This window comes from Loxodonta africana, chromosome X (assembly GCF_030014295.1).
Source record: "Loxodonta africana isolate mLoxAfr1 chromosome X, mLoxAfr1.hap2, whole genome shotgun sequence".
Lineage (NCBI taxonomy): Eukaryota > Metazoa > Chordata > Mammalia > Proboscidea > Elephantidae > Loxodonta > Loxodonta africana.
Genome location: NC_087369.1, coordinates 80590089 through 80614202, shown reverse-complemented (window position 1 = coordinate 80614202; position 24114 = coordinate 80590089). Strand labels below are relative to the sequence as shown.

At 50.5% G+C, this 24114-nt stretch overlaps 1 protein-coding gene across 2 annotated transcripts; it reads right to left on the bottom strand.

Moving 5' to 3' along the window:
* Positions 1–1727: 1727 nt before the first annotated feature.
* On the bottom strand, positions 1728–22287 carry NLGN3 (neuroligin 3). 2 transcript variants are annotated; one of them, XM_003412731.4, is made up of 7 exons: positions 20266–22287; positions 19559–19618; positions 15519–15578; positions 13610–13759; positions 7312–7497; positions 4401–5190; positions 1728–3770 (listed from the first exon to the last, which is right to left on the bottom strand). In XM_003412731.4, the coding sequence occupies exons 1-7, from the start codon at positions 20720–20722 to the stop codon at positions 2927–2929; spliced, it is 2547 nt and encodes an 848-aa protein (XP_003412779.2). In that variant the 5' UTR covers positions 20723–22287; the 3' UTR covers positions 1728–2926. The 2 variants fall into 2 exon arrangements, with proteins under 2 accessions (XP_003412779.2, XP_064134596.1); XM_064278526.1 differs by lacking the exons at positions 15519–15578; positions 19559–19618.
* Positions 22288–24114: the final 1827 nt, after the last annotated feature.

Here is a 24114-nt window from a genome sequence, read left to right as displayed (position 1 = left end):
TAATTTGGAGGTACACACACGCATGCACACGCGCGCACACACACACACACACACAGGAGGCCAAGTTTGGTAATATCTGCCATGGAGCAATCAAAGGATCATAAAAACAAAGACTTTGAATAGACCTCAAAAGGTCATTGTAATTCAGCCCTCCGTTTTCAGAAAGACAAAGAACACCAGTGCTCTCCTTAGTAGTCATTCATCCAATTTGGCAACTGCTGAGGACTTACTAGGTGCCCATGATCATCTCTTATCCATAGCAGTTTTTCCTTGTGTCTAACAATCTCATTTTTTCCTCTACCATTCTCAGAAGAAATGGAGACCAAATCATCACCTCTGTTCTTACTTAGCAGCTAAATTTCTAAAGATGGTTACAGGACATGATTGTTGAATATTACCTCATTGGCTTCCTGCTTTCTAAGCTAAAAAAAAAAATCACCAAGTCCTTTGGCACATTGCTTTTTCTCTTCTCCAGACCCTCTCCAGGTGTTGCACATAGTCTGAAAGTGCGTTGACCAAGGGTAGACCCATTAATACTTTAAAGGGCCTAACCAATGCTAGGTAGAGTGGAAAAAGTTGAGTAGGACAGTGGGGAGGGTTGTATGTTACTGGATTGCATTCTAGGTCTGTTTCTAACACTGTGATGTTGGGCTTTTCTGGGCTTATTTCCCAACTATAAAACGAGGGGTTGGATTAGATGACTCTGAGGTTACTTTTAATCCTAAAACTGAGACTCTGATTACTTCCTGGCTACTCCATGCCATATTTTTGTTACTATATGTCAGTATTCATGTTTATTTTGGAAAGAAAAAAAGGAAAGAGAAGAGGGAGAGAGGTAAGGAAGGAAGAAGGGAAGGAAGCAGAGAAAAGAAGGAAGGAAGGAAGCAAATAAGAAAACCAGTTCTATACTATGGACTCATTCAACTTGTGACCTAACCTGATACCCTCCCCCCAAGTCTTTTTTTTTTTAACTGTATTTGTGTCAAGTCAATCATCGCCCGTCTCTCTTGTATCCGTGTACCATGTTAGTATATTAGTTCTGGGTTTTGGACTCTGTACGTACTACCTTGTGTTCGTCCCCACTAAACATCATCCTGGTTGTGATGGTTCATCTCCCTCATTTTGTCAGGGTCACTTTGAAGAATTCTATTCCTGGTTTCTGAGGTGTCAGCAGACCTGCCTAAATGTCATACTTGATGAGCAGACTCCTAGTCCAATTCTTCGAGTCACTGAGAATAATATGAAATACCATAATGCTAACCTTGTGGGGCCCCACTGAACCTGTCCCCCAGCTTTGTCAGGGAGTCTCTGATCACAATCCTGGAGAGAAATCGCTCCCAGGGCCCCAGTGACTTTTCCAATTCTAATTCACAGAACAGGAAACAAGTGTCCCTGGGAAAGGAGAGTAGCCCTGCTCTGTCTGTCTCCCAAGGACCGGGAGTCCACATGTCTGATGCCGCACTTGATTCAGATACAATAAAGAATTTCAGCATGTTAGAGGTCAAACCTCCTCGCAGCCCCCAGTCTGGGATGGCGGCAGGGTAGTGGCGATGGTGGTGGTGCAGACGAGGCAGCAGCAGTGGAAGTAGAGAAGGAAGTATTATTTTTGTTGTTTCATAAGGAGGCCCAAGGTGCTGAGAGAAGGCTTCAGCTGCAGGAACCCAGAGCATGGGGGTGGGGGAAGCAGAGACAGCAGCTTGATTAAGATTGGTGAGGCCTTTGTGCAGGGGGCCAGCAGAGTGATGCTCAGACTTGTATCAACTGAAGAGAGGCAGAGGGAGAATGCCTAATTTCTAGGCCACAAGGCACCCTGCTTGGAGGTCTGTTGGGGCAAGGCCTGTGCAAGGGAGGCAGGTTGGGAGTACTAACTGGATTTTTTATTTTTATATCAAGACACTGTGTTTAAAATTTTTACAAAGGACAAACTCCATGGGTTTCCGTTAGTGTTTTAAGAACTTTTCTTTAAAAAAAAAAAAGCCAACAACAACAAAAAACACCATCTTTTTGAAAGAGAAATGACAGACACAAAAGAGACTCTGTAAAGAAAATGGGGTGAATTTCTGATAGCGTTACCCCAAGGGCAGAGGCAGAGCCCAGGGGCCCAATAGTGACAGAAACTCATTCACCAAATCTAGGGTCCCCTGGTCTAGCCAGGCCAGTGCTGCTGGCTTTGAGGTGAGTACGTTACTCTGCAGGCTCCACAGCCCTCCAAAGGGGCATAGAGATGGCTGGAGGGCTCTCTCCTATGGCCCTTCAACCCCATCCATCATTAGCCCCTTCCTCTTTCCACCCCATGGTCTTCCTCACATCTGTTTCATCCTTGGGGGTTCTGACCCTCGGTCTGATTGTGTGCACACTGGTGGCTCCAGAGCCAGAGAGACCTGAGCCTGGCACCCTCCATTCCAGAGCCTCTTTTCACTCACGGGTTGGAGAAGCATTTGATCCAAAAATTTTAAAAAATCAACAAAAACAAGACCCAGAAAAAGACCAAGTCTAGGGGAGGAAGAGCTACTCTGCTCTTTAAAGCTCCCAAGTCTGGAGTGGGTTGGTGGTGCAGTTCCAAGAGAGGCCGAAGGCGAGCACCAAGGGGGCGTCCAGCCGTTGCTTTCAGGCCCCCCAGGGGTGTCTGTGGTCAGGCTCAGGGAGCTGGCTTCAGCTGTTGTTCCGTGAGTCCTCAATTTACCAAGGACTTTTTTGCATCCCCATTTGAAGGGTTTGCTCAGGTTTATTTCAGTATTTGTGTTTTTGTACATGCAGGTGCATGTCCACATCTGTCTGTTTGTGCAGGTGGGTCTGCCGTAGGCTGTGAGTGCGTGTTTATACATATATGTCTGTATGTGTATCTGTGTGTGTGTGTCTGTGTGTGCATGTATTGGTGGATCTGGGAGGGAGTGAGCGGAGAGACAGGCTGTGCTCCAGGCTGGAGCTATACCCGGGTAGTGGAGTGTGAATGGGGCAGCCCAGTACTGTTGAACCCTGTGGCAAAGGTGTTATAGGGGTGCAATGTCTGCAGCCCTACCAGGGAGTTAGGAATCATAGTGATGGTGTTGGGGGTCATGAGTGGGATGTCATCAGGGGAGCGCCGCAGGGTCAGGGTGTAGTCAGGCAGTGCCGTGAGGCGCAGTGTGTCATGGGGGGGACCTGCCTCACACTCATGATGGGTGGGGCCCAGCTGCAATGCTGCCAGCTCCTCCTCAGGAGCAGCTCCCAATTCAGGGGCCCCAGCAGCCCTTTGAGGGCTAGGCTGCCGCAGAGGCTCCTGACGCCGTTTGTCCTTACGGTAGTACAGGGCAGCGAAGGCCAGAACATTAAGGAACAGGAGGGAGGCCCCCACAGCGATGGTGACACTTAATTCAGTGGAGTAGTCACGAGGGTTCTCCACAAGGAGTGGCCCAGCATCCTGGTCCCCATTCCAGGACCCTTGGGCATTCTCGTTGCTGTAGGCAGGTGAGATGGCTGGCCGCTTGGTGCTCCATGTCTTGCCATTGGGCCTGCGGGTAATGTGGGAGCTGTGGGTGGTATCCGGGGGCGGCACTTTGGTGGTTGTGGACGTATAGTGGAACATGTCATGAAGGTTGTATAGATGGGGCACCAAGTGTTTCCAAAAGGCCACCTTAGTGGCCCGGTAATGGTCACGGACCCTTGGTTTCAGCCCGATGTGAAGGTAGAGCTGGTCTCGGGGGTTGTATTTGGACCAGGCTACTTCCTCAAAGCGGTTGGCCTTGGTGTGAATGAACTTGGTATCCTGGGGGACCGGCTTGTTGGGATCCCTGAAATACCACATGGAAATCTGGGGTCACCACTCTACCTGAATGAGACAAGGGCCCAGCATTCTTCTTCTCATACCCACCCCTAAACCTCCTCCCCAGTCCAAAACTTCCCACCATTTCTGTCTTTTGCAGGGTTCCTCCCTCTGTCCATATGTCCTCTTTCCCCACAGCATGAACTCCTGTATTCCCCATGCCATCGAGGAAACCATCTCACCCTTCCCTGCGTTCATCCTCTAAGAGTAGGCTATAGATGCTTTTTCTTCTCACATGCTACTGAGCACCCATCAATCTTTTCGGATGCCTGGTTTTCTCGAGGGCCCTTTAAAGGCTCTTTTTGAATGTACTTTATTCCCACTTCTCTGACCCTCTAACCTTGAATCCCATAGTTCTGCCAGTAACTCTCACTCCTGCTCAGTCCTAATGCTAACCAAGTTCTGAGCCTCAACGTAAGTTCTGAGGTAAGGAAAATGGCATGAAAGACTTGAGTGGGGGACAGTAAGAAGTGGAGTGAGGGGTTACCAAGCAAGATTTTGGGATGCTCTTAGGAAGGGAGATAAGGGAAGAGGTTTGGATAGAGAAGCAGAGGGCATGCTGGGGTCCCAAAGAAGAAGAATCCCCATATCTCCTTACCCAGTCTTGGCAAAGTTGGTCCAGTAGGTCATGACGACAGCACTGAGCATAACGTCATTCTTGGAGAAGTTGCAGGGAAAGAGGTCAGTAGGGCCTACCATAGGGACCCCAAAAACATAGGGTACTTCATCCCCATGAGCTGCATCTGACCAGGCAGGCTTCATGAGGCTCTGGCAGTGATGGTAGAAGGCATAGAAGTAGGTAGGTGAGCCATAACGGGCATGCAGATCAGCGGTCACCACTGAGGGCTCCACCCACTGGTGGTCAGTGAAGAGTGCCACTAGTGTCTTACGGCGGGTCTCAGGGTTGTCACGGTCTGCCCAGTCTGTGTACATGAACTTGATGGTCTCCCGTAGGGTGTCCTTACCCTCGGGATAGCCATACAGATTGTCCACAAAGTTGGAGACTGAATAGTCAAAGTCAGTGCCAGAGACACCATCCTCAGGGTCCACCACCCCTTCCACAAACTTGAGACCCTCACCCTGGTTGACACCTAGCATGATGTCATAGTTGAGGAACTCGCCCTGTTCCATGAGGATCTCAGGGTCATCAGGAATGACATCACCATCAATCACAGGGCCAAAGGCCACATGGTAGCGGGCTGGCTGGATGTCCTGCTCTACCAGCTCCTTGGCACTCTTTTGCCGAAGACAGTCCACCATGTCCACTGTGTCTAGCACGTTACAGCCCACCTTGTCTGCCAGCAGGCTGGTGTACTTCACTGGTTGGTAGTTCACAGCCCAGCTGGATAGAGCAGAACCACTTTGAATGATGGCCCTCTGGAAAAGCCCTACAGAAGACAGGTAGCACCAGGTCAGATCTGTTGTGTCCCCCACACCCTAGGCCTCCCTTGCCTGTCCCGGAGGAACAAATAAAATGCTTTTTCACTCCTTTGTTACTGAGGCTGCCCTGTGGTTTAAATGGCCTAGAAAGGAGGAATGAATGACTCTTTTGGCTGGGGATGATGGGTTAGGACCAGAGGAAGGGCTGCTATGCCCCTTCCCTGATTGGCCCCCTGCCTGGTTCTTCCACTGCTTCCCCGCCCTAGTGCTATGGTTGGTAGCTTGGGGGTTAAGGAACTGCCAGGATGAATTAACCTCTTGGATCCCAGACATCAGCTCCCTTATGCCCCCTCTCTTTATCTCTTGTTGTCTCTTCCCCTCTTGCTTCCTGCCCAGCTGGGTCCAGCTCTGTGCCAGCTCACTACCAGGGAGCTGCCGCTTACACCACAAAGGAGCCTTTTTCATGAGAGATGAGAAATGCAGTCAGGAGAGAGCTTCACATTCTGGGATTTTGGTGAAGGATCCCCAGGGCAAAGGCCTTGGGGTCTGAAGGTCTCCAGGAAATGAATGTTCTCTCCCAGTCTGTTGTCTCCATGAGGAGAGATTCCTTTTACCAAGGCTACTGATGCCTCAGATCAAGATTTTCCTCTAGCTGAGAGGGAACCAGTCTCCCAAACTCAAAAAGAAGATGATTCTTCCCCTTTTAGGAAAAAGAGTATGTAATTCTTTTGAGTGGCCCTAACATTCCCAAGAGAGAGAATTTGGCCCTCACACACAAAATTCCATTCCTCTAAGTTTGTTTGGGAGGAAAGAGAGGGCAAGAAATATAGATTAATATTTAAGAGAGAGCCTCGTTTTTCTAAATATTATTCTCTATGAGTCAATTACAGACAGAGAGAGCAAATCTTTAAAGAAGCCAGGCCTCCAGAGACACAGGCTCCTTCTGAGATAGATTATAGCATTATTCCAGAAAAGGACTTCTCCCAGGGAAATAGTCCCCAATCAGAGGAAGCACCGTTCCTCTTTTGAGACAGAGGCACCTTTCCAGCCAGTCATTTCACCCCCCTGTGCGAGTAAAGGGGATTCCTGCTCCCACTACTGTCACCTAGAAACACATTCTCCCTCTTTGGAGACGCAGATCCCACCTTAGTCTTCTCTCACCAGGGCAGTCCCTGGAGGGACAGAGAGAATTTCTAGGTCAGAGAATGTGATTTTTCTCTCTGAGAGATAGACCTTCTTCAAAGAGAGACTGAAAGTCTTCCTGTGAGAATATCACTAACTCTTAGGGATCAATTTCAGTGAAAAAACCTGTCCCCGCTCACAGATTCCCTTACTTCAGAGAAGGGCACCTATTTAAGGAAGATTTTTTCTTTGTGAGAAGCTCAGCTATTCTTCTCAGTGACAGAATGTTCTCTATAGTCCAGAGTTGGAGGGAACATTTCCTTTCAAGCAAAAAAGGGCTGATTTGGCCCCCTTGGAAGAGTTAATTGGCAGAGGGACCCACTGCAAGGAGAGAGTCTAAAAATGAAAGTGTCCCTTAGGTGGGATGCATAGCCCTGGAGGAGGTCTGGAGTCTGATAATTGATCACAGTCCCTCAGAAGAAACCCACTTCACAGGTTAGTGATCCTCACTTCAGACCCACCTCCTCCCTCAAGCACATTTCCTCTCTTGTACAGACTTGTTCTTCAGAGAGAAAGGCAAAGAATGAGTGTTTCTTACATATAGGAACTAATTTCCATCCTAGGCCCATACTCTAAAGTAATGTGCCCTTACCAAATTGAAAGATTTCCCCTGCCCAAAAAGAACTATTGTCCCTTCAGAGAGGGGCATTCTACTCTCACTCTCCCAAATAAGACTCCCATGTCAAAGGGAGAATCGTGCTTTCTCAGGATATAAATGGGGCTCTCTCCTTCCCTATTTCACATTGGGAGAATTCCTCCTTTCTCCAGAGAAACATTTCCCTTCCACTTTTCCCTCAAAGGGCTATTGAGCTGGTAGAAGAGGCAGGTTGATTCCCCTGGGAACTCCCGGGCCATGGAGCCGGGCATTCTCGAGCCTGGAAGTCCTGAGGTTCAGAGTGGGCAGCCAGCACTTTTCTAGTTCATGTTTTGCTCCACAAGCTACTCACCCTCAGAGTGATGTGACAGTGTGAGGAGGCTAACACAGGATGCACCAATGCCAGAGCCGAAGACAGTAATACGGCGGGGATCTCCACCAAAGAAGGCAATATTCTCGCTCACCCAGCGGAGGGCCTGGATTTGGTCAAGGAGCCCATAGTTGCCTTTGGCAGCCTGATCTCCAGTACTCAGGAAACCTGGATTCAACAAAGTGCATGGAGACAGTAAAGGTGGAGGGATCAACGACTCAGGTTATGATGGGAGGTAGAAGTTGGGCGAAGGCAAGGACAGAGGATGTGCCTTCGGTGTAGCTCTCTCCACCCAGCTAACGAACTGTTGTTCCTTTCTACAAGGTCCAGCATCATCAACACAGGAGTGATTGGCTCCCTGCCCCATATCCATTATCCCATTTGGCATGAGGAATCTCCAGGTCATGTGAAGTGAATGGCTCCTGTTGGGAGACTTAAAGTGCAGGAACTGCAAACTGCCAGAACTCAGCATCCTCTGCTCTGATGTACGCTCTGGGGACATTACCCTAGTACCTGGCAAGAAAGAATGGAAAGAGCAGGGACCTCGGAGTCAGATAGTTCTGAGTTTGAATCCTGGATCTATCATTTATTAGCCATGTAGCTTAAAAAAAAATAGGCAAGTTATTTTAAAATCACTGGGTCCTAGTCTTCTCTTTTGTAAAATAGGGATAAAAATACCTCATATGGTTGTAACAAGGATAAAATGAACATGAGGGCATGCTTAGCACATTATAGGAACTGAAGATCCCAAGAGGCAGCAATCTCTAAGCTCTCCTTGCATTTCCTTTACAAATGAATCCATCTCCACTTCTTTCCAGGGCCTCAGATTAGCCTCTTCCCTTCATTCTTAGGGCAGGTCCTTATTCCCCTTCCTCCCAAGCCTAATGAATCAGAAATTCTGGCAGTGGGGCCCAGCAATCTGTAACAAGCCCTCCAGGTGATTCTGATGCCTGCTAAAGTTGGAAAACTACTGGGTTAGCCCTTCTCTTTGGTCTGATGGCGAAGGGGGAAGTCAGTGCAGTACGTTACCACAGAAACAAGTCTTCCCGCCCACTCACTGGGATTTGCTGCTGAGGAGACATGTCACCATGGAGACTAGCTTCCCACCCACCTGCTGGGATTTGCTGCTGTGGAGACTTGTTACCATGGAGACTACCTTCCCACCCACCTGCTGGCTATCCTACAGAGATGTCCTATATCCCCCCCGCACTTCCATTTTAGACAGATCTTGCTATCTTATTTCATCTCTCTTTCCTTCTCCTTAGGCTCCTTGGAAGGCTCAGTCTTCTCCGGCCCTAGGCTTCCCGAAGGGTTCTTTCCAGGTGGGTAATTGTAGTGCTCCTACACATTGGAAACCCATACCTGGATTGGTGTTTTTTGACTCCCCAGTTAAAAGCTCATTCAAAGCACCTGGAATCAACTTTCTGCGAGGCCACGTTTGAGGAGGCTCCCACAGCTCAGAGAAAGCTCTTTAGCAGTCCTGGCAGTCTACAGGCAGAAACTGATTTCAAGTAGACCCAAACAGGCACAAGACCTCATCACTGTCTTTCTCAAGTCCTTCTGTATCTAGCTTCTGCAGAAGAGCTAATTTCACCCTCTTCAAGTGTGTTATTAATTTGCCTTTGGTGCAATCAAGTATGTAAAGTACTTAGTTATTCCTCCCAGGACTAGTCACAAGCCCTCTTTAGCCCCAGGTTCCAGAGGAGGAAATGAGAAGGAATTAGAGAAGGCTTAAAAGAGGATGAACGGAGGAGCCCTTGTTCCTCTAGACAAGGAAACCAGCTTCCCCTTTGCCTGGCCCATTCACAAACTTAAGCTGCTCCTGTGAGTCTTCAAAACTATGCTGACCAAAATCTAACCTAACTGTCCAAGCCTTGAGACCCTTGAGCAAAAGGCACTATGTGCTTCTCTTAACCCATCTGCCCTCCCTCCCTACTTTCACCTTGTGCCATATTCTCTTTTCCTTTTCTCTCACTTGAGCAATAGCAGACTTGGCTTCGGCCTTTGCCAAGGCATCGTTTGGTGAAATGTGTCAAATATGTCTCCAACTTATACTGATTTACGGGATGAGGAACATAGGCCTAAAAGAGCTGGGTGGAGGATTCGACTATCACTGTCTGCTCCTGGGAATCCCACCAACCTCGGGATAAAGGGCATTGAAGCATGTGGATGATACAAGGGTCCTGCCTGAAGTACTACATCCAACAGGCTCAGGTAGATGATACAGTATAGGCAACCAACTACAAGCACACAAAACCTGGCAGTCAGGGAGAGCGGTCACTCTCTGCTAGTCCCCCAGTAACTCAGCCATCCACAGAAGCCATGTGAGAATGGGTGAAATACCAAACTCCATAAATTGTCAGTATAAACCTGAGCCAGTCTCCTTGGGCCCAGGTTTACACTGTGGTACATGGTAAACTGCTTGTCAGCAGAAGACAAGGGGGTCTGGCAGACGGTATCAAAACCAGATATTTGTGTCACTCGAGGCCTGACATATACCAGGTTTTCAGTTTGAAGGGCACCTGAGCAAGGATATAGGATTAAATTCTGGGACTCAGAATAAAACTTGGCAAGCCCCTACTGCTCAGCCCAGGGGTAGCTACATCCTATATCCTATATCCTTTTGTTGGCCCCAAGCCCAGGGGGGGCATTTCAAATCATAGCTACCTCTCCATTTTGGAGGGATCTGTGGATTAGCCTGTGACATTCTCAACATGTGTGAGTCACCCGAGATGTTTACAGAAGCACCTTAGAGTGCTTGGGCTCAGTGCTGTGGAGAGGCTGATGGGAGGGAGGGTAAATTAATGCATGTAATCAGGGTCCAAAACTGGCCACCTGTTCTTGAATTCTTTGGTAAACAACAACAAAGCCTCCAGTTACACGGCAAAATCCCCAAGCGTCAGGGACAAACCCATGTTCTACATCTGGTGCCAAGAGACAAAAACATCTTGTGTGTACCCAGAATCTAATCAGTGGCTTATTGATTGTATTTATGTTCCAGAACAGGGACTGAAGGGTACACAGGAATGGATGGGGAACTTCGGACCGAGTCTCAGTTGATGGCTCCTTCTGAGGTTTGGGTAATATTATTTTGATTATTAACTATATAAGCCAGAGAATAATACTCTTATCCCCCAGATGTGCCGCTCTGGTTATACAAATGAGAGGACATTGTAAAGTGGTGGGTCTTAACCCAAGTTTTATGGATGAGCTTGGGGGGCCGGGGGGAGGGTCCATGAAATTGTTTCTATAAATTTTCATAGCTTTCATCAGAATCACAAAGGGGTCCATGGCTCCAAAAAAGGTCAAGAACTTCTGATAGAGGATTAGAGCAGTTGAAGGGTTGTAAAATCAGTGGATCAGGTTATCATAGGGAGTGCACCAGTAACAGCTTTCTGTGCAGCCCACAGCTCCCAACTGCCACTTCGAGTCCTGTGAGTCTCTCTCCTGTCTCTTCTCCGCCTCCTTTCCCACTGTTGCTCTTGCTCTCTTTTTTCTCCCCCCTCCTTTTCTTCTCTCCCTTACTTTCTCTCTCTCTCTTCCCCTCTCCTCCACTCTCTCTCCTCCTCCATCTCTAGCTGCTCCTACTATAGGGAACTGAAGCATATTGTTAGTATTTTCTGTTCTTTTCAATAAACTTTATTGAGCTTTGAATTTGTAATTTTAAAAAGCATCTGAGTTGAACGTTTTCTATCGCTCTAACCAAAAAAAGAAAGTAGCTAAAAATTACTTTTGGCCTCCGACTACTGCATAAGTCTGTCTGTATATCTGCCTGTGATGATGTTTGTGTAGTAGTTACTCTTTAAGCAACTGTGCAGTCTGAGTGTATGGCTTGCAGACACCTTCATGGCACCTACTTTACTGTAGACTCTGATCTCCTTCCTCAACAGTACAGAACAGCTTATGAGAGCCTTTCCATGATATCTGAGGTCACTCAAGAGGACAGAAGAGCAGTGGCAGAACCACAAAATCCAAAGCCCACCAGGCTGTTAAGAGACTAGGTGGATGTCCAGTATGCCCCATACTTGGTATCCCAGGTACCACTGAAGGGGACACAGGCTCCACTTCTTTCAGGGAATATAATTTCTCCAATCTGAACCCAAAAAAGTTATCTTCCCATTTTACATCGTATGAAAGGTTTATACCGCGGTCAAGAGGAGATTGCCATTCTGCACATATAATCACACCCAGAAGTGAAATGCAACACCACGGCCTCTGGGATTGGAACTAGCAGAGCAATATACTGGACAACAAAGTAAAATAAGGTCCTGTCAGCCAGTGGGGCATGGAGTAAGGCATGCCTAACTGCTAGTTCAGCACCTAGGCCTGTAGACCTAACAAACAGCCTAGACTCCCACTAGAACTCTGAGGATACAAACCCTCTGGGCAAGAAGTTGGCTTCTTTATGCCACTACAGGGTGTGAGGCTCCATATGTCCCCTGAGGCTTGAGTGAGCATCTAAAAGGGAGCAAGGCTCTGTATGCTTGGTCACCCTCTCTGAGGTACTTATTTACCTCAAGACCTCAATACCAAGGAAGGTACAGGGTAGAGGGGGCAGCCTAAATCACCGATAGCTTGTGAACAGCAGAGTATGTTATGGGTAAGGGCATATGGGTATGTGTGAGGTTGGGCGTGCATGGGTAGGAATACGTGTGTGTGACGGAGTGGGAATGTATGGGGCTATATGTGTGGAGAAGGTAGAAGGAACGTGTGTTTGTATATGTGTGGGATATGTAAGTGTAGGATGTACAGGAGTGAAGTTGGGGGTGGGCAGAGTTGTGTATGTGTATGCATATGGATGACAGGTATTGATGTATGGCTGTGTATATAGTTGTGGGGTGGGGTGGGAAAATACGTATATATGTATGTATTGAGTGTAGATGTAGGGTGTACGTGTGGGAAAAGTGTGTATGTGTGTGTGCGTATGTGTGGGTATATGTGCGGTGGGGTCTGTGTGGGGAGGGGACATGTAAGTATAGTTTATGGGATGTGTGTATAGATGTGGAAGCAGGGGTGTAGGGGTACGGGATGTGTGTGTTTATATGTGGGAGGAGTACTTGTATATGCATGGGGTTGGAAGATGTGGACGTGCAGGTACGGGTATATATGTATAGGGAGGAGAATACTGGTTTGTGTATACCTGGGAAAGGTGAAGGAAATGTGTATATGTGTATAGTATGTGAGTGTGTGGCGTGAACGCAGAAGTGGGGATGTTTGGAAATACATGTATATGTGTTTAGGTGGGCGGAAGGAATATGTACATGTAAGGTGTGAATGTATAGGTTATATATGTGTGATGTTTGTGTGTGGACGTGGATGTGCAGGGTGTGAAGTCTGTGTAAGGAGTATACATGGGGGTAGAGGAAAGTGTGAGTATGGATATGTGTCGTGTATGAGTATAGATGTGGATATAGAGATGTGGAGGGAGGAGTATATGGGAATGTATGTGTATATATGGAAGGTGAAAGAAGTCTGTGTGTGTGGCATATGGATGTTGGAGTGTATAGTTGTATATGAGTGTGTGCATGTGTGTGTGTAGTGTGTATGAGAATGTGTGTATGTGTGGGGGTCTATAGATGTGAATGTGGAGTATATATGTATATGAGTATATATGGGAGTGAGAAATAGTTGTATACATGCGGTGTGAATGTGTGGATATGTGAGGGTATGTGAGTCTGGATATGTGGTTGGTTAGAAGGACTATTAAGGAGCCCTGGTGGTGCAGTGGTTAAGCACTCAGCTGCTAACCAAAAGGTCAGCATTTTGAACCCGCCAGCCGCTCTGCAGGAGAAAGATGTGGCAGCCTGCTTCTGTAAAGATTACAGCCTTGGAAAGCCTCTGGGGCAGTTCTACTCTGTCCTACAGGGTCACTATGAGTTGGAATCAACTTGATGGCAGTGGGTGAGAAGGAGTATTTGTGTATGTGTGGGGTGTGTAGGGATTTGGGGTTGGGTGTGTAAGGATGAGGTCAGGACACTAGAACACTTACGGACCCTACAAAACTCAGCCTACAAAAAAGCAAAAATCTGGGAGCAGAGACTGGGCTTGGGACCTAAGAGAAGGTGTCAAGTTTGAACTGACTTCCCAGTGGTGTCTAAACATTCCAAGAAAGGGCTCGAGGATACAGAGAAGCTCCCAGCACTTGGGTAGGGGCCACTAGATAACAACACTTTGGCTATGTGTTGCCAAAGAAGCACCAGCTAGAGAACCAAGGCCACCTGTTCTTAACTCCCTAGCATTCTTTCCTTCTCCTTTGAGAGCACCTGGCAAAGAACCATACCTAGCACCCCAACTCGATAGTTGAGGGTGATGACGATGACGTTGCCATAACTGGCGAGGACACTGCCATCAATCATGTTGCCTGTCCCTTCCATGTAAGAGCCACCATGGATGTAGACCATGACGGGCTTAGCGCCACTGTCCCGGATGTCTGTAAGGAGAAGGGGTGAGACATAGGCTGGGTAGGATGCCCTTGCACCCCCACCATCCCTGGGGGGCGGTGCGGGCAGCAAAGCTATTCCAGGTGCCAGGACATCACTGCCATCCCTGAGGGCAGGACTCATGAGGCTGCTCAGCCTGGAGCTCAAACATCAGGCGGGGACAGATGGACTTCAGTGATATTTTTAAAGACTTTGGTTTCAAGTGCCTCCTAGCTGAAGACAGCCAGGGATACCTGATACAGCTAGGCTTAGGTGGGCCACAACTGGGCCCTGGGGGTGGGTGGCAGCAGGAAGAAGAAGGGCTGGTCCCTTAGCTGGAACCAAGTGAGTCCCTGCCCTTGGGCACGCAGGAGTCCTGGGACCTGATATGGCTTTAGAGAGCAGGGGCTGGGGAGCCCTGAAACCCCCAAGACTAGATCAGTTACATGGAAATATGGCCAGTGGCAGCAGCTGGACCCCCAGTGCAGACAGAGACAAGAGGGGTGGGAATAAGGGGTGGCACAGGGAGGGAACAAGGAAGGATGTGGGGAAACGGGAGTGAATGGCAGAGATGGGGTGGGGGGGCACCTTACTGACATGATTTCTCAGCCATGTGCCCATTTACTCCATTCTCCCTGGGCATCAGTCAGACTTAACTGGAAACACTGAGGATGGGGATGAGGAAAGGGGCAGAAGTAGGAATGAGAGAGTCAATCCCCCGTTAGGATTAAGATGAAGATGGAGCCTCCCCAGAGGCCATTCAACAAGGGACCATCAAGTGGATACTCCCAAGCCTGAGTAGCACAGTGTTGGGGCTGGGAAGTCAAGAGAAGGCTTCAGGCCTGATCACCTCTGCCTGTAGCCTTTCACTTTGTGAGCTGGACCAACACTCTCTACCACATCAGCACAGCCCTACCAGTCACCAGCGGGCCCACCTGAGCCATTTGGGCCCTCCGGGGCAGAGGGGCAGGGCAGAGCTTGGAGGCAGAAGGGAATGCTCTCTGCTGAGGAGGACACAGAATCTGTTTTCCCGAGGAGGAAGGCTGGCCCAGCGATCACCAAGGATCTTAAACCGTCTACTGACTGGCCTGTGGAGCCCTGGCATCAGCCTGACATTTAGCCACAGTTTTTCTGGCCTGACCTGCATCTGTCATAGCCCCTGGCCTTGAGACCATCTCTCTCTTTCTGGGAGAAGGCTGGGGAGGTTCCTAGGTGGTGCTATTCTCCAGCTCCTTTGGCTGTCACTGTCCCACTCAGTTTAACATCCTGCTGGGCCCCTGCTGGACCACTTTTCCAGGAGCCAGTCTCCCCGTGAAACACAAGTGTCTCCTTGGTGAAACACAGGCATCTCCTCACCATCCAGCTTCCTTTGTGCCTCTCCCTGCCCTCCCTGGGCTCATCCTTCTCCCTTCTCTCCCTGCTGCTCTGTAGAGGCAGGTACCCGTGAACTGTAAAAGATGGGTGAGGAAGCTGTCTGCAGCAGTGCCCACTTCTACTGGAGAACTGAGGACAGGGGTGGGGAACCCGGGCAAGGAGGTTGCCTTCCCCATGGCTCGGCTTATGGTCCCTCTGCTCCAGTCAGCTGTGTCTGTCACCCTGAAACTCCCAGTGGCCAACCAGGCCAAAGATGGATGAACAGACCAACGGCCTCGTACAGGAACAGAAACACACCAACGGACGGACAGACAGACAGACGGGGCTTCTCCCCGTCAAGAGGGGGAGGGGCTCTGTGCCATGCACCAGCCGCCACTCCCTGCAGCCCCCAAATACCTTCATCTTCATCCCCGTCATTATCCGCTAAGTCCTCGCCCTGTTTCTTAGCGCCGGATCCTGGGGACCAGACACGGGGAGACACAACAGCACAGAACAGAGAACAAAACAGAGAGAGAATTCAAAAACAGCATGACTGCAGTGTGGCCCAGCAAGCCAGCTCTGGGCCTGGGCCCAGGACAGGCAGGAGGGATGGCAAGAACTGAGGGAATGGGTGGGCTGAGGCCCAAACCTTCATCAGGATGATGGTGTTGCAGGCCCCTGCTGTGCTGGCCTCCCTGCACCTCCCTGCCCCACCTCCCTGTCCCAACAGCCTATCTCAACCAACTACCTTGGCACTCCCCAAACCTTCCCAGTTAGGAAGGAAGTAGCAGGAGGTAGGCCAGGCCACAGTGCCATAGACCCACTCAAGGAAAAGATTTATTCTGGGTGAGAGGTGGCCTTATCATCATGTATGCAGAGATATATACCAGGGACTCCAGCCCTGAGCTCACTACCTGGGCCCAGTGAGCAGGCTTCAGCTGGGCCTCAGCTGACCCTGATTCCCACAGGAGAAGATGGGAGATACAGTTTTCCCTCTAGTCCACCTCATTGGGGCCCTCTGCTCTGGTTAATAGCAAATGAGGTTCCTGCCCACATGAACCAGGCCTGAGGGCAGCAAGCATTGCTCTGAGATGTAGAGAGAGCCAGAGAGGGAGGGAGGGAAAGAAGAAAGGGGAAAAGGAGAATGGGACAACAAGAGAAACAAAGAGATAGGAATAATGGTAGTAGCTCCTACCATATACCGAATATTTACCATGTGCCAGATGCTCTATTTATACCATATTCTTGGATTCTTAACAGCCCAGTGAGGTAAGTACTATCCTTATTCCTGTTTCACTGATGGGGAAACTGAGGTCCAGAGAAGTAAAGTGACTTGCTCAAGATCACACAGCTAGGAAGTGCCAGAGGTGGGATTCAAACCCAGGTCTGTTTGACTCAAAAAGTTCATGGTCTTTCCACTGCACCACGCCACCTGGTGGCAGGGGGGAAAGGGAAGGGAAGAAGGAGATGAGAAAAGAGGTGGTGCATGGAGTGCAGGGAAGAGGAAGAGAGGAAAAAGGAGACTAGAGAAGACATTTAGGACCTAGGAGCAAGCTAGCACCAATTCTCCTTCCTGTTCTAAGGAGACTACACGTACACCTGGAGCTGAGAATGGCTGTGGAGAAAGAGGACCTACTGCCTGGATGCTGGTCAGTGTGTGGAAAGAGGTAATTCTGCTGGTACCTCAGGGCTTACCCTCTGGTGTCTGATACCAGTTTGCCTCAGCCTGGAGCAGCAAATAGCCTTTTCTCAGTGGTTTGAAGTCTGGTGACTGAATTTCCTTACAGTTACTAATCAAAACAGAGATCCTTCTCATAGTACGCCAGCGCTTTTTGACTAGGGCCAGAGCCCAGCCCTAGGGGTAGAAAAAGTCCCTGGCTTCCTGAACTTCCAGTGGAACCTGTTGTCTGCTCAACATCTGCCAGAAGCCCTGTGGAACATGAGGCCTCATCACCCACACAGTGGACAGGCCCAAAACTGAAAAAAATCGCACAATCCCCAAACATGAATTCACTCCAACCTGATGGGGGCGGGGTGGGGGGTGAGGCAGGCCTTCCCCAGGAAATCCTTCACTTCCCATCAACCTGGACTTTAACAATGTGTCCATTTTGCCCCCCTTCTGGGTTGCTGCGTTGTCTCAGCCTCCTCCACGAAGGGTGCCTTTGCTCCTTCAGCTTTGTACCTGCTGAGCAACGCTTTGCTGCCACACCTCTCACCCAGGCCAACTCAACCACCATCCCCAGACACTGAGCTGCTGCAGGAGCCCAACCAAGCCAGCCCTGTCTCACCTATGCACACCACAACCCTAACCTCTAAGCTCAAAACACTCTGGGTGTGGGTCTTCCCCCAGAAGCAGGATCTGTACCTCTGTTCCAAAAGGCCAACAAGCCCTGGATAGGGAGGGAACTAAGTTGAACAAGCTAGATGACCAAATGCCCTCCCCCACGCTGTCTGGAACCCCTTTTTCAGTTCGGCCTGTGGGGCTTAGGGAAAGCAGCTGAGCTTTAATGCTAAGCGAGGAGCCCTGATGGCACAGCGGTTAAGTGCTCAGCTGCTAACTGAAAGGTTGATGGTTTGAACCCACCCAGTGGCTCTGCCTGAGAAAGACCTTGCGATTTGCTCCTGTAAAGATAAAAAAAATAATAAAACCCTATGGGGCAGCTCTACTCTGTCACTTGGGGTCACTATGAGTTCAAATTGACTCGATGGCACCCAACAACAACAAAAACAACAACAACAGGAGCTTCTTCAGAGTGGCGATTAGGCCTTTAGTCATTTGTAAATCTTTCCTTTACCTCCCATCCCTCCGCATCCCCATGGCGCCTAGCACGTGGCCTTGCCCATAGTCAACAATCACGATTGGTAAATGTATTTGAATGGGGATTTCTAGTTGGCTAATCAAAATTCCCAGGGAGTCAAATTCCCAGGGCTGAACTGTACTGCCCTAGGCTCTTACTGGAACCCTGGGGAGATGATAATTCTTCTTAAGAAATGGTTAATGCTAATGTCACCCTCCCCCACCAAGCAACTCAAAGAAGCAGGTGTCTGAATTCATTTATAGGCTAATGTATGCTAAGGCCAGCATAGTTCCCAACCACCTTCAGATGTGGAAACAGAGGTTCTCAAAGGAAAAGATTTGCCTAAGGTCTCACTGTGAGTTAGCAGCAGAGCTGGTTCCCAGACCTGTACTCTTTATGCAGTACCACAATGCTTCTTCATTCATGCAAAAACTGTTTACTGATTGCCTACTGTGTGAGGTCCTAGGCTGGGTGTAGGGCAGTAGGTCTCAATCAAATCACTGAGGGTATCTCCTCAACGTGCGGATTCCTGGACTATGGCCTCAGAGAGTCTGGGAACATCGCGTCCCAGGGGTCCCATCCTGTCCCTGCCGATCTCATTCCGAGCAACCCTGCCCTAGGATATGAAAGGAAAACAAACTTCGTGCCTGCCAAAGGCCTGTAGGGAACAGGCTGTGATTTTCCACCTATCCCTCAGGCGGTTACTGTTTCCAAATCTGCCCAACCCATCTACATTTCACCATTTTTTTTCAGAGCTGGGGAGGTGGGAATGATCAGATGGGACTTGCCTCAGTGTGTTACAGTGGAAAGAATACTGCCCTGAGGGTCAAGAGACTCAGGTTCTGGTCCCAGCTCTGCCACAAACAGCCACGTGGCCTTGAGCAACAGCAAGTCACTCCCTTGTAAAATTGTAAAATTGGGATACCGATTTCTGCCTTATACTCTTCCAGAGATGCGGGGAGGATTTTATGAGGTATGTATGAAAGCACGTTGCAGAAAACAAAGTATTCGAACATGAAGAAAGGTTATCCAGGGGAACAAATTCCTCTTAGCAAGAGGGTAAAATTAAAATTCACTATCTCTTGCCTCCTTTAGAGTCTGTAGTTCCTAGAGACCCCCATGTTCTACCACTAGAGTAGTCTGGGTCTCTCAGCTATGCTGTGGCCACAGAGATGGTGGGAGTGGTGGCAGGAATTTCTAAGCCTGGGTAAACATGTTTGGTCTAAGCTTCAGGGTAGGAGAGTTGAGCCTAGACTTTTAAACCCCAGGAAAGAGGATGGGAGGGATGATCTTATGGCTTAACCCATCTAGAATAGACGGAGCCTCTGGCTCCATCTTGGCTGCCTGGAGTTTCTCCTGAGGTGTCACTGAGAGAGCCACTGGCTCTGTCTTTGGCAAACACGTTAGGGTGAAATTTGGGGCTGGAAGGACTGGAAGAAACTGGGTTGCTGCTTCTGCCCTGAACCTGTCTTAGGCAACCACATCCTCCCTGAAAAGCAGCCAGAGTCCTTGGATGAGGTGGAGCTTATGCCTGCTCACCACCCCCTCCCCCCAGCCTGGGCTACTTGAAGGAAGGCTGGGTCCTCAGGGGCAAGGGCAGGTGGGCAAGCAGCCCTCCCTCTCTCTCTCTCTCTCCCTCCCCGCCGGCTCGCTACCTACCTCCTTTCCTACATATTTTCTTGTTGGGCTTTCGGGCGCATTCCTTGGAAATCCGCTTTACTGTAAAATGAATAAAAAACTAAAAAATAACAGGAGGCCTCTGCCCAGGGACATGCATCCCCCCGCCCCCAGGCCCCAAGAGCTGCTCTGCAGGTGGGCACATGGCAGAGAGCCTGTCCCACCATCTCCTGGTTTCTGTCACTTACCTTAGTGTAACCCCTGCGGGAGGAGGCATCAGCTAGTGAAAGAGGAGGCAACTAAGCACTGCCCACCAGGCTGACTCCCCACCTCCTCCCACACACACTCCCTTGGCTCCCTTGGCCACACACACCTACCACCTTTCAAAGCAGGTGGAATGGCAACAGGGGGGCCCAGTGGAGCCAGCATCCTCTTGTGGACAGCTGCCAGCAGTGACCCATACTTCCCCAGGGAACCCCCCATTCAGAACTCTGGACCTAGATTTGTCAAAGCTCTCAGGCCTGGCCAGGCCCTTCCTGACAATAGTGTCACTCACACATGGGAGCTTGGACAATGCTGGGAGAGGGAAGAACAGGGAGGGGAAAGAGGGAGGCCAAGCAGAGTGATGGTTAGAAGCATTTTCACAGACAGACAGATGCATGCTGCAGGGCACACAACCACATGCAAGCCATAAACACAAAGGGCAGGCGGGAGGCAGGAAGGTCACAGTGCCTGGCTGTAGCACTCACCATCCTCCGTGGGCACATAGACATTCAGGTAGAGGCAGTCTTCATTGGGCTCCTGGATGTAAGTAGCAACAATATCCAAGTTGGCAGTGAACCAGACGGGCAGCATGACTTCAGGCACAGCTGTGTGGATGTTTTGGGGGCACACGGGGGGAAAGTGTGTGGCGTTCCGGATGCCCGACCAGGACGGGGGTGGTTCAGGGGGCAGAAAACGTTTCTCTCCGATTGGGGGAGCTGCGTAGGGCACCCCAAGGTATTGGTCCACAGGCCCCAGGATCTCACTGGGCAATGGTACCCGGGCACCCCTTAGCTTCCCAAAGTGAGTATTAACTGTGGGTGCTGGGGCCTGGGTACTGGCCCTCAGCGCCAAGCTGAGGAACCACAGGGTGAGGCACAGGCTCTGGCCAACTGTGGGCTTGGGGCTCAGGGAAAGCAAGGGCGAGCCAAGCCGCAGCCACATGTTCCGGGCAGAGGGACTGGCAGGAAAGGCAGACTCCAGGGTCACAGCACCAGCCCAGTAGGCAGCCCCTTCATGGCCACACTGACTTGAACCTCAAAACGGAGCTCTCGAGGAACACCTATAGGTGTCTAGCAACGTAGAGAGCAGGTTGTCCAAGCACCACAGCTTCAGAAAGGGGACCCCCTCAGGGCCAGACAGGCCTGTGGAAAGAGGGAAGTATGAGTCATCCAAGAGGGTCTGGGAGAGCTACAGTGTAGATCTTTGGGGACCTGCTGGGCTTGGGCCATTCCCTTACAGTTAGGAGAAGTTTCACATGCCAGGGTTCCAGGGGCTCAGAGCTGATCCCCATTGCCAGTCAGAACCATTCTGTGTTCCTGGCCATGGCTGCAAAAATCCAAGGGTATTGACAGAGTGACCAGGTTTTGCCACTGCAAGTCCACACTCCCCAACTTCAACTCCACAGCCAATGGAGTTCATTAGGGTCAGCTGGAGCCAGAGTTGCATGTGGTGGCAGGGAGTGGGGAGAACTGGAAATAGAGCTTAGGTCACTGGGCATGCTGTGTGAACACTGAGCTGTCTAGCCTCTGGGACCTGGTAGCCCCACACAGGGACCTCCACATCAGGAGTCGGTAGGATTGTTAAACTCATTCTGGGACACTGAGGCATAAGAATGGAAAGCAGCAGCTAGGCAAAGGGTCGCACAGAGAGGCCCCCTCACCCTCAGGCGGGGCAGGATGCCATTCGCCAGAGTCCCCAGACCCTTTCACGCCCTTCCTCTACATTTGCCTCAGGCCTCACTGCTCTCAAATCCTGAAGCCTTTAGTCCTTTCTATTGCCTATCTCTAATTTATAGAGCGCCAGGACAGAGGCAGAAACCATTCTGCCCAGCAACCTAGGCATTGTTGATGCTCAGCCAGTGTAAAATAAACAACAGAGTGAGGGGGACACATACTCAGAGACTCATGGAAATAAATTCACAAAGACTCAAAGAGCGAGTAAGAGACCAAGCCAGGATCGCAGATACTGTGATAGTCACTCACGGAGACATATATTCCAAACCCACAGAGATCCCCTCACATAATCCCACATTGGGAGAGAGACAGCCTCACAGAACCAGCGACGCACAGAGATACATTCAGAGAGACACACAGACTTGCTGAAATATAATCACACACACCCGCATAGGTAAATATCCAGAGATATCCATGCAGCATAATGGTGACACATAGGTGGAGACAGAAATAGCAACACACAGAGACACAGGTTTTCTGACACACAGAGTTGCACAGTCAACACACACACACAGGCGCACACAGAGGCTCCCACATGGACACAGGCGCGCGCGCGCGCGCGCGCCCACGCACGCAAGCACATTGAGTTTCCCCCCATTTCTCCCGCCTTCTAAGATTTCGGGTTTGCTCCTTTAAGAACTGGTTGAAGGGATGGGGGAGGGAGATTCGGAATGCCGGACAATAGGCCACCACAAGAGGGGAATGAGAATATGTGTGTGTGTGTGCGCGCGCGCGCGCGCGCGTTTGTGTGTCTGTGTGCGTGTATGAAAGAGAAAGAAGAAGGAGGGGAAGGAGGGAGGAAGGGAGGGAGGGAGGGAGGGGAGGAGGGAAGGAGGCGGGCAATGTGACTAAAGGGGTGGGGGCTCAGAGGAAATGGGGAGCAAAGTATGGGGGGGAAGATCCCAGACACTGCCCAGAATGCACCCGGATGGGGGGAAGGAGGGGAAGGAAGGGGTAGGAGTAGGGAGGTGGGGCAAGAAGGAGTGGGTGTGTGTGTGTATGGGGGGGGATAGTCCGCAGCTGAGTTCACACAATCCCCCCATTCACCGTCTCCATGGCAACTCAGGGGCACAGACCGCTCATTCACACGGCTTCCCCGCCAGCAACCCCCCATTAACCCCCTCAGCACCGCCTCATCCCCACGCATTCAATTAACCCTTTCGGGATGCCTCCCTCTCCAGTAACCCTTCGGTGCCAAAATGCCAAATGCCATTCCTCTTTGAGTCAATTCTCTGCAGCCCCTCCCCCGTGAACATCTAGACAAACCGACCGACCCCCAAACGCCCTCTGTGCCCTAGGACCCACTGTCTGATCTCCATTCTGGTCCAACTTGCAACTGGGGGGAAGACAAGGGGAGGTGGCAGTGCCGGGAATGAGAATGGCATCTGGGTGTACTTTGGGGGCTGAAGCGGTATTGGGCAAGGAGCATTGTGCAGGAATGGAATGGTATTGAGAACTGAACTATTGGGGGCTACGCGGATTTGGAATGGTAATGGGGGACGGAGCTGCACTAGAATGGGGGAGAATAGGGGAAAGGCCTCCGTGGGGGGGGGGCTGCAGAAAGTGGGGGAGGGAGCCCGGCTTTGAGATGCTGTGATGGAAGGGGGATGGGGCTGCACTGTGGGGGGAGGGGGGACTGGCAATGTGCAGTACAGTAGGGTTCAGGAATAGGGCTGGGGGCCCTCAGTAGCGGTATTTTGATGAGCATGCGGGCTTGGTTGTGGAAATAGGGGCCAAGGGCGGGAGGATGATAGGGATACGGGGATTTAGGGAGGAGGTGGAGAAGAGGAAGAGAAGCAGGGGAGGATTGGGGGGTCAGGAGTGCTGATGGAGAATATGGGGTTGAGAGGGATGGGGGCACTGGCTGGAAAGTGGAGGAGCCCGGGACTGGGAGAAGATAGGATGGGGGCAAGGCATGGGCAGCTAGAGGATGAGAGACCGGGGCAGGCGGCCTCACCTGTTCCCCGGGCTGTTGCTGTTGCGAGCGACTGAACCCGGCCGCGGACCACCCATACCGCCTCCAGGCCAAGGGCTCTGCACCCGAATCCCCGAGATCTGCTCGGCAGCCTGGCTGCTGTGCCCGCGCACCATGGGGGCGCGCTGCGCGTGCCCGGACACGGGGGGGCGCGGTCCCTGCCATTAACTCCTTTTGTGCCAGAGATGGCTCAAGTCCTGGGGCATGGCCCAATTCCCCCCTTGTTCAAGCGCACTCCAGTTGCGCGCGCTCTCTCTCACACACACTCCTCAAATAGCAAGCTATCAGACAGGTGATCTTCCAAGGCAGCTAGTGAAAACTTTACCTGCAAAGTGTTAAGACCTTGGAACAAAGGGAGAAACTGAGGCACTGGCTGCAGAAGCCCCCAGTCATACTTCACAAAGACACGCCTCCACCACACTCAACATCCCTCATCTCTCCTCTGAGACAGCACTACCCACACAGCAACCAGTGAGGCCACTTTGCCCTCATCCTGTCATTCTCTCAAAGGTCAATGCTGTTGCTTTCTGCTGCTTCTGCTGGGGCACAACTGTCAGCATGCCAGTTGTCTGACCACTTTAGTCTCTCCCCTCTGGATCCTCAGTAGGCTTTGTGTCTTGTATTTC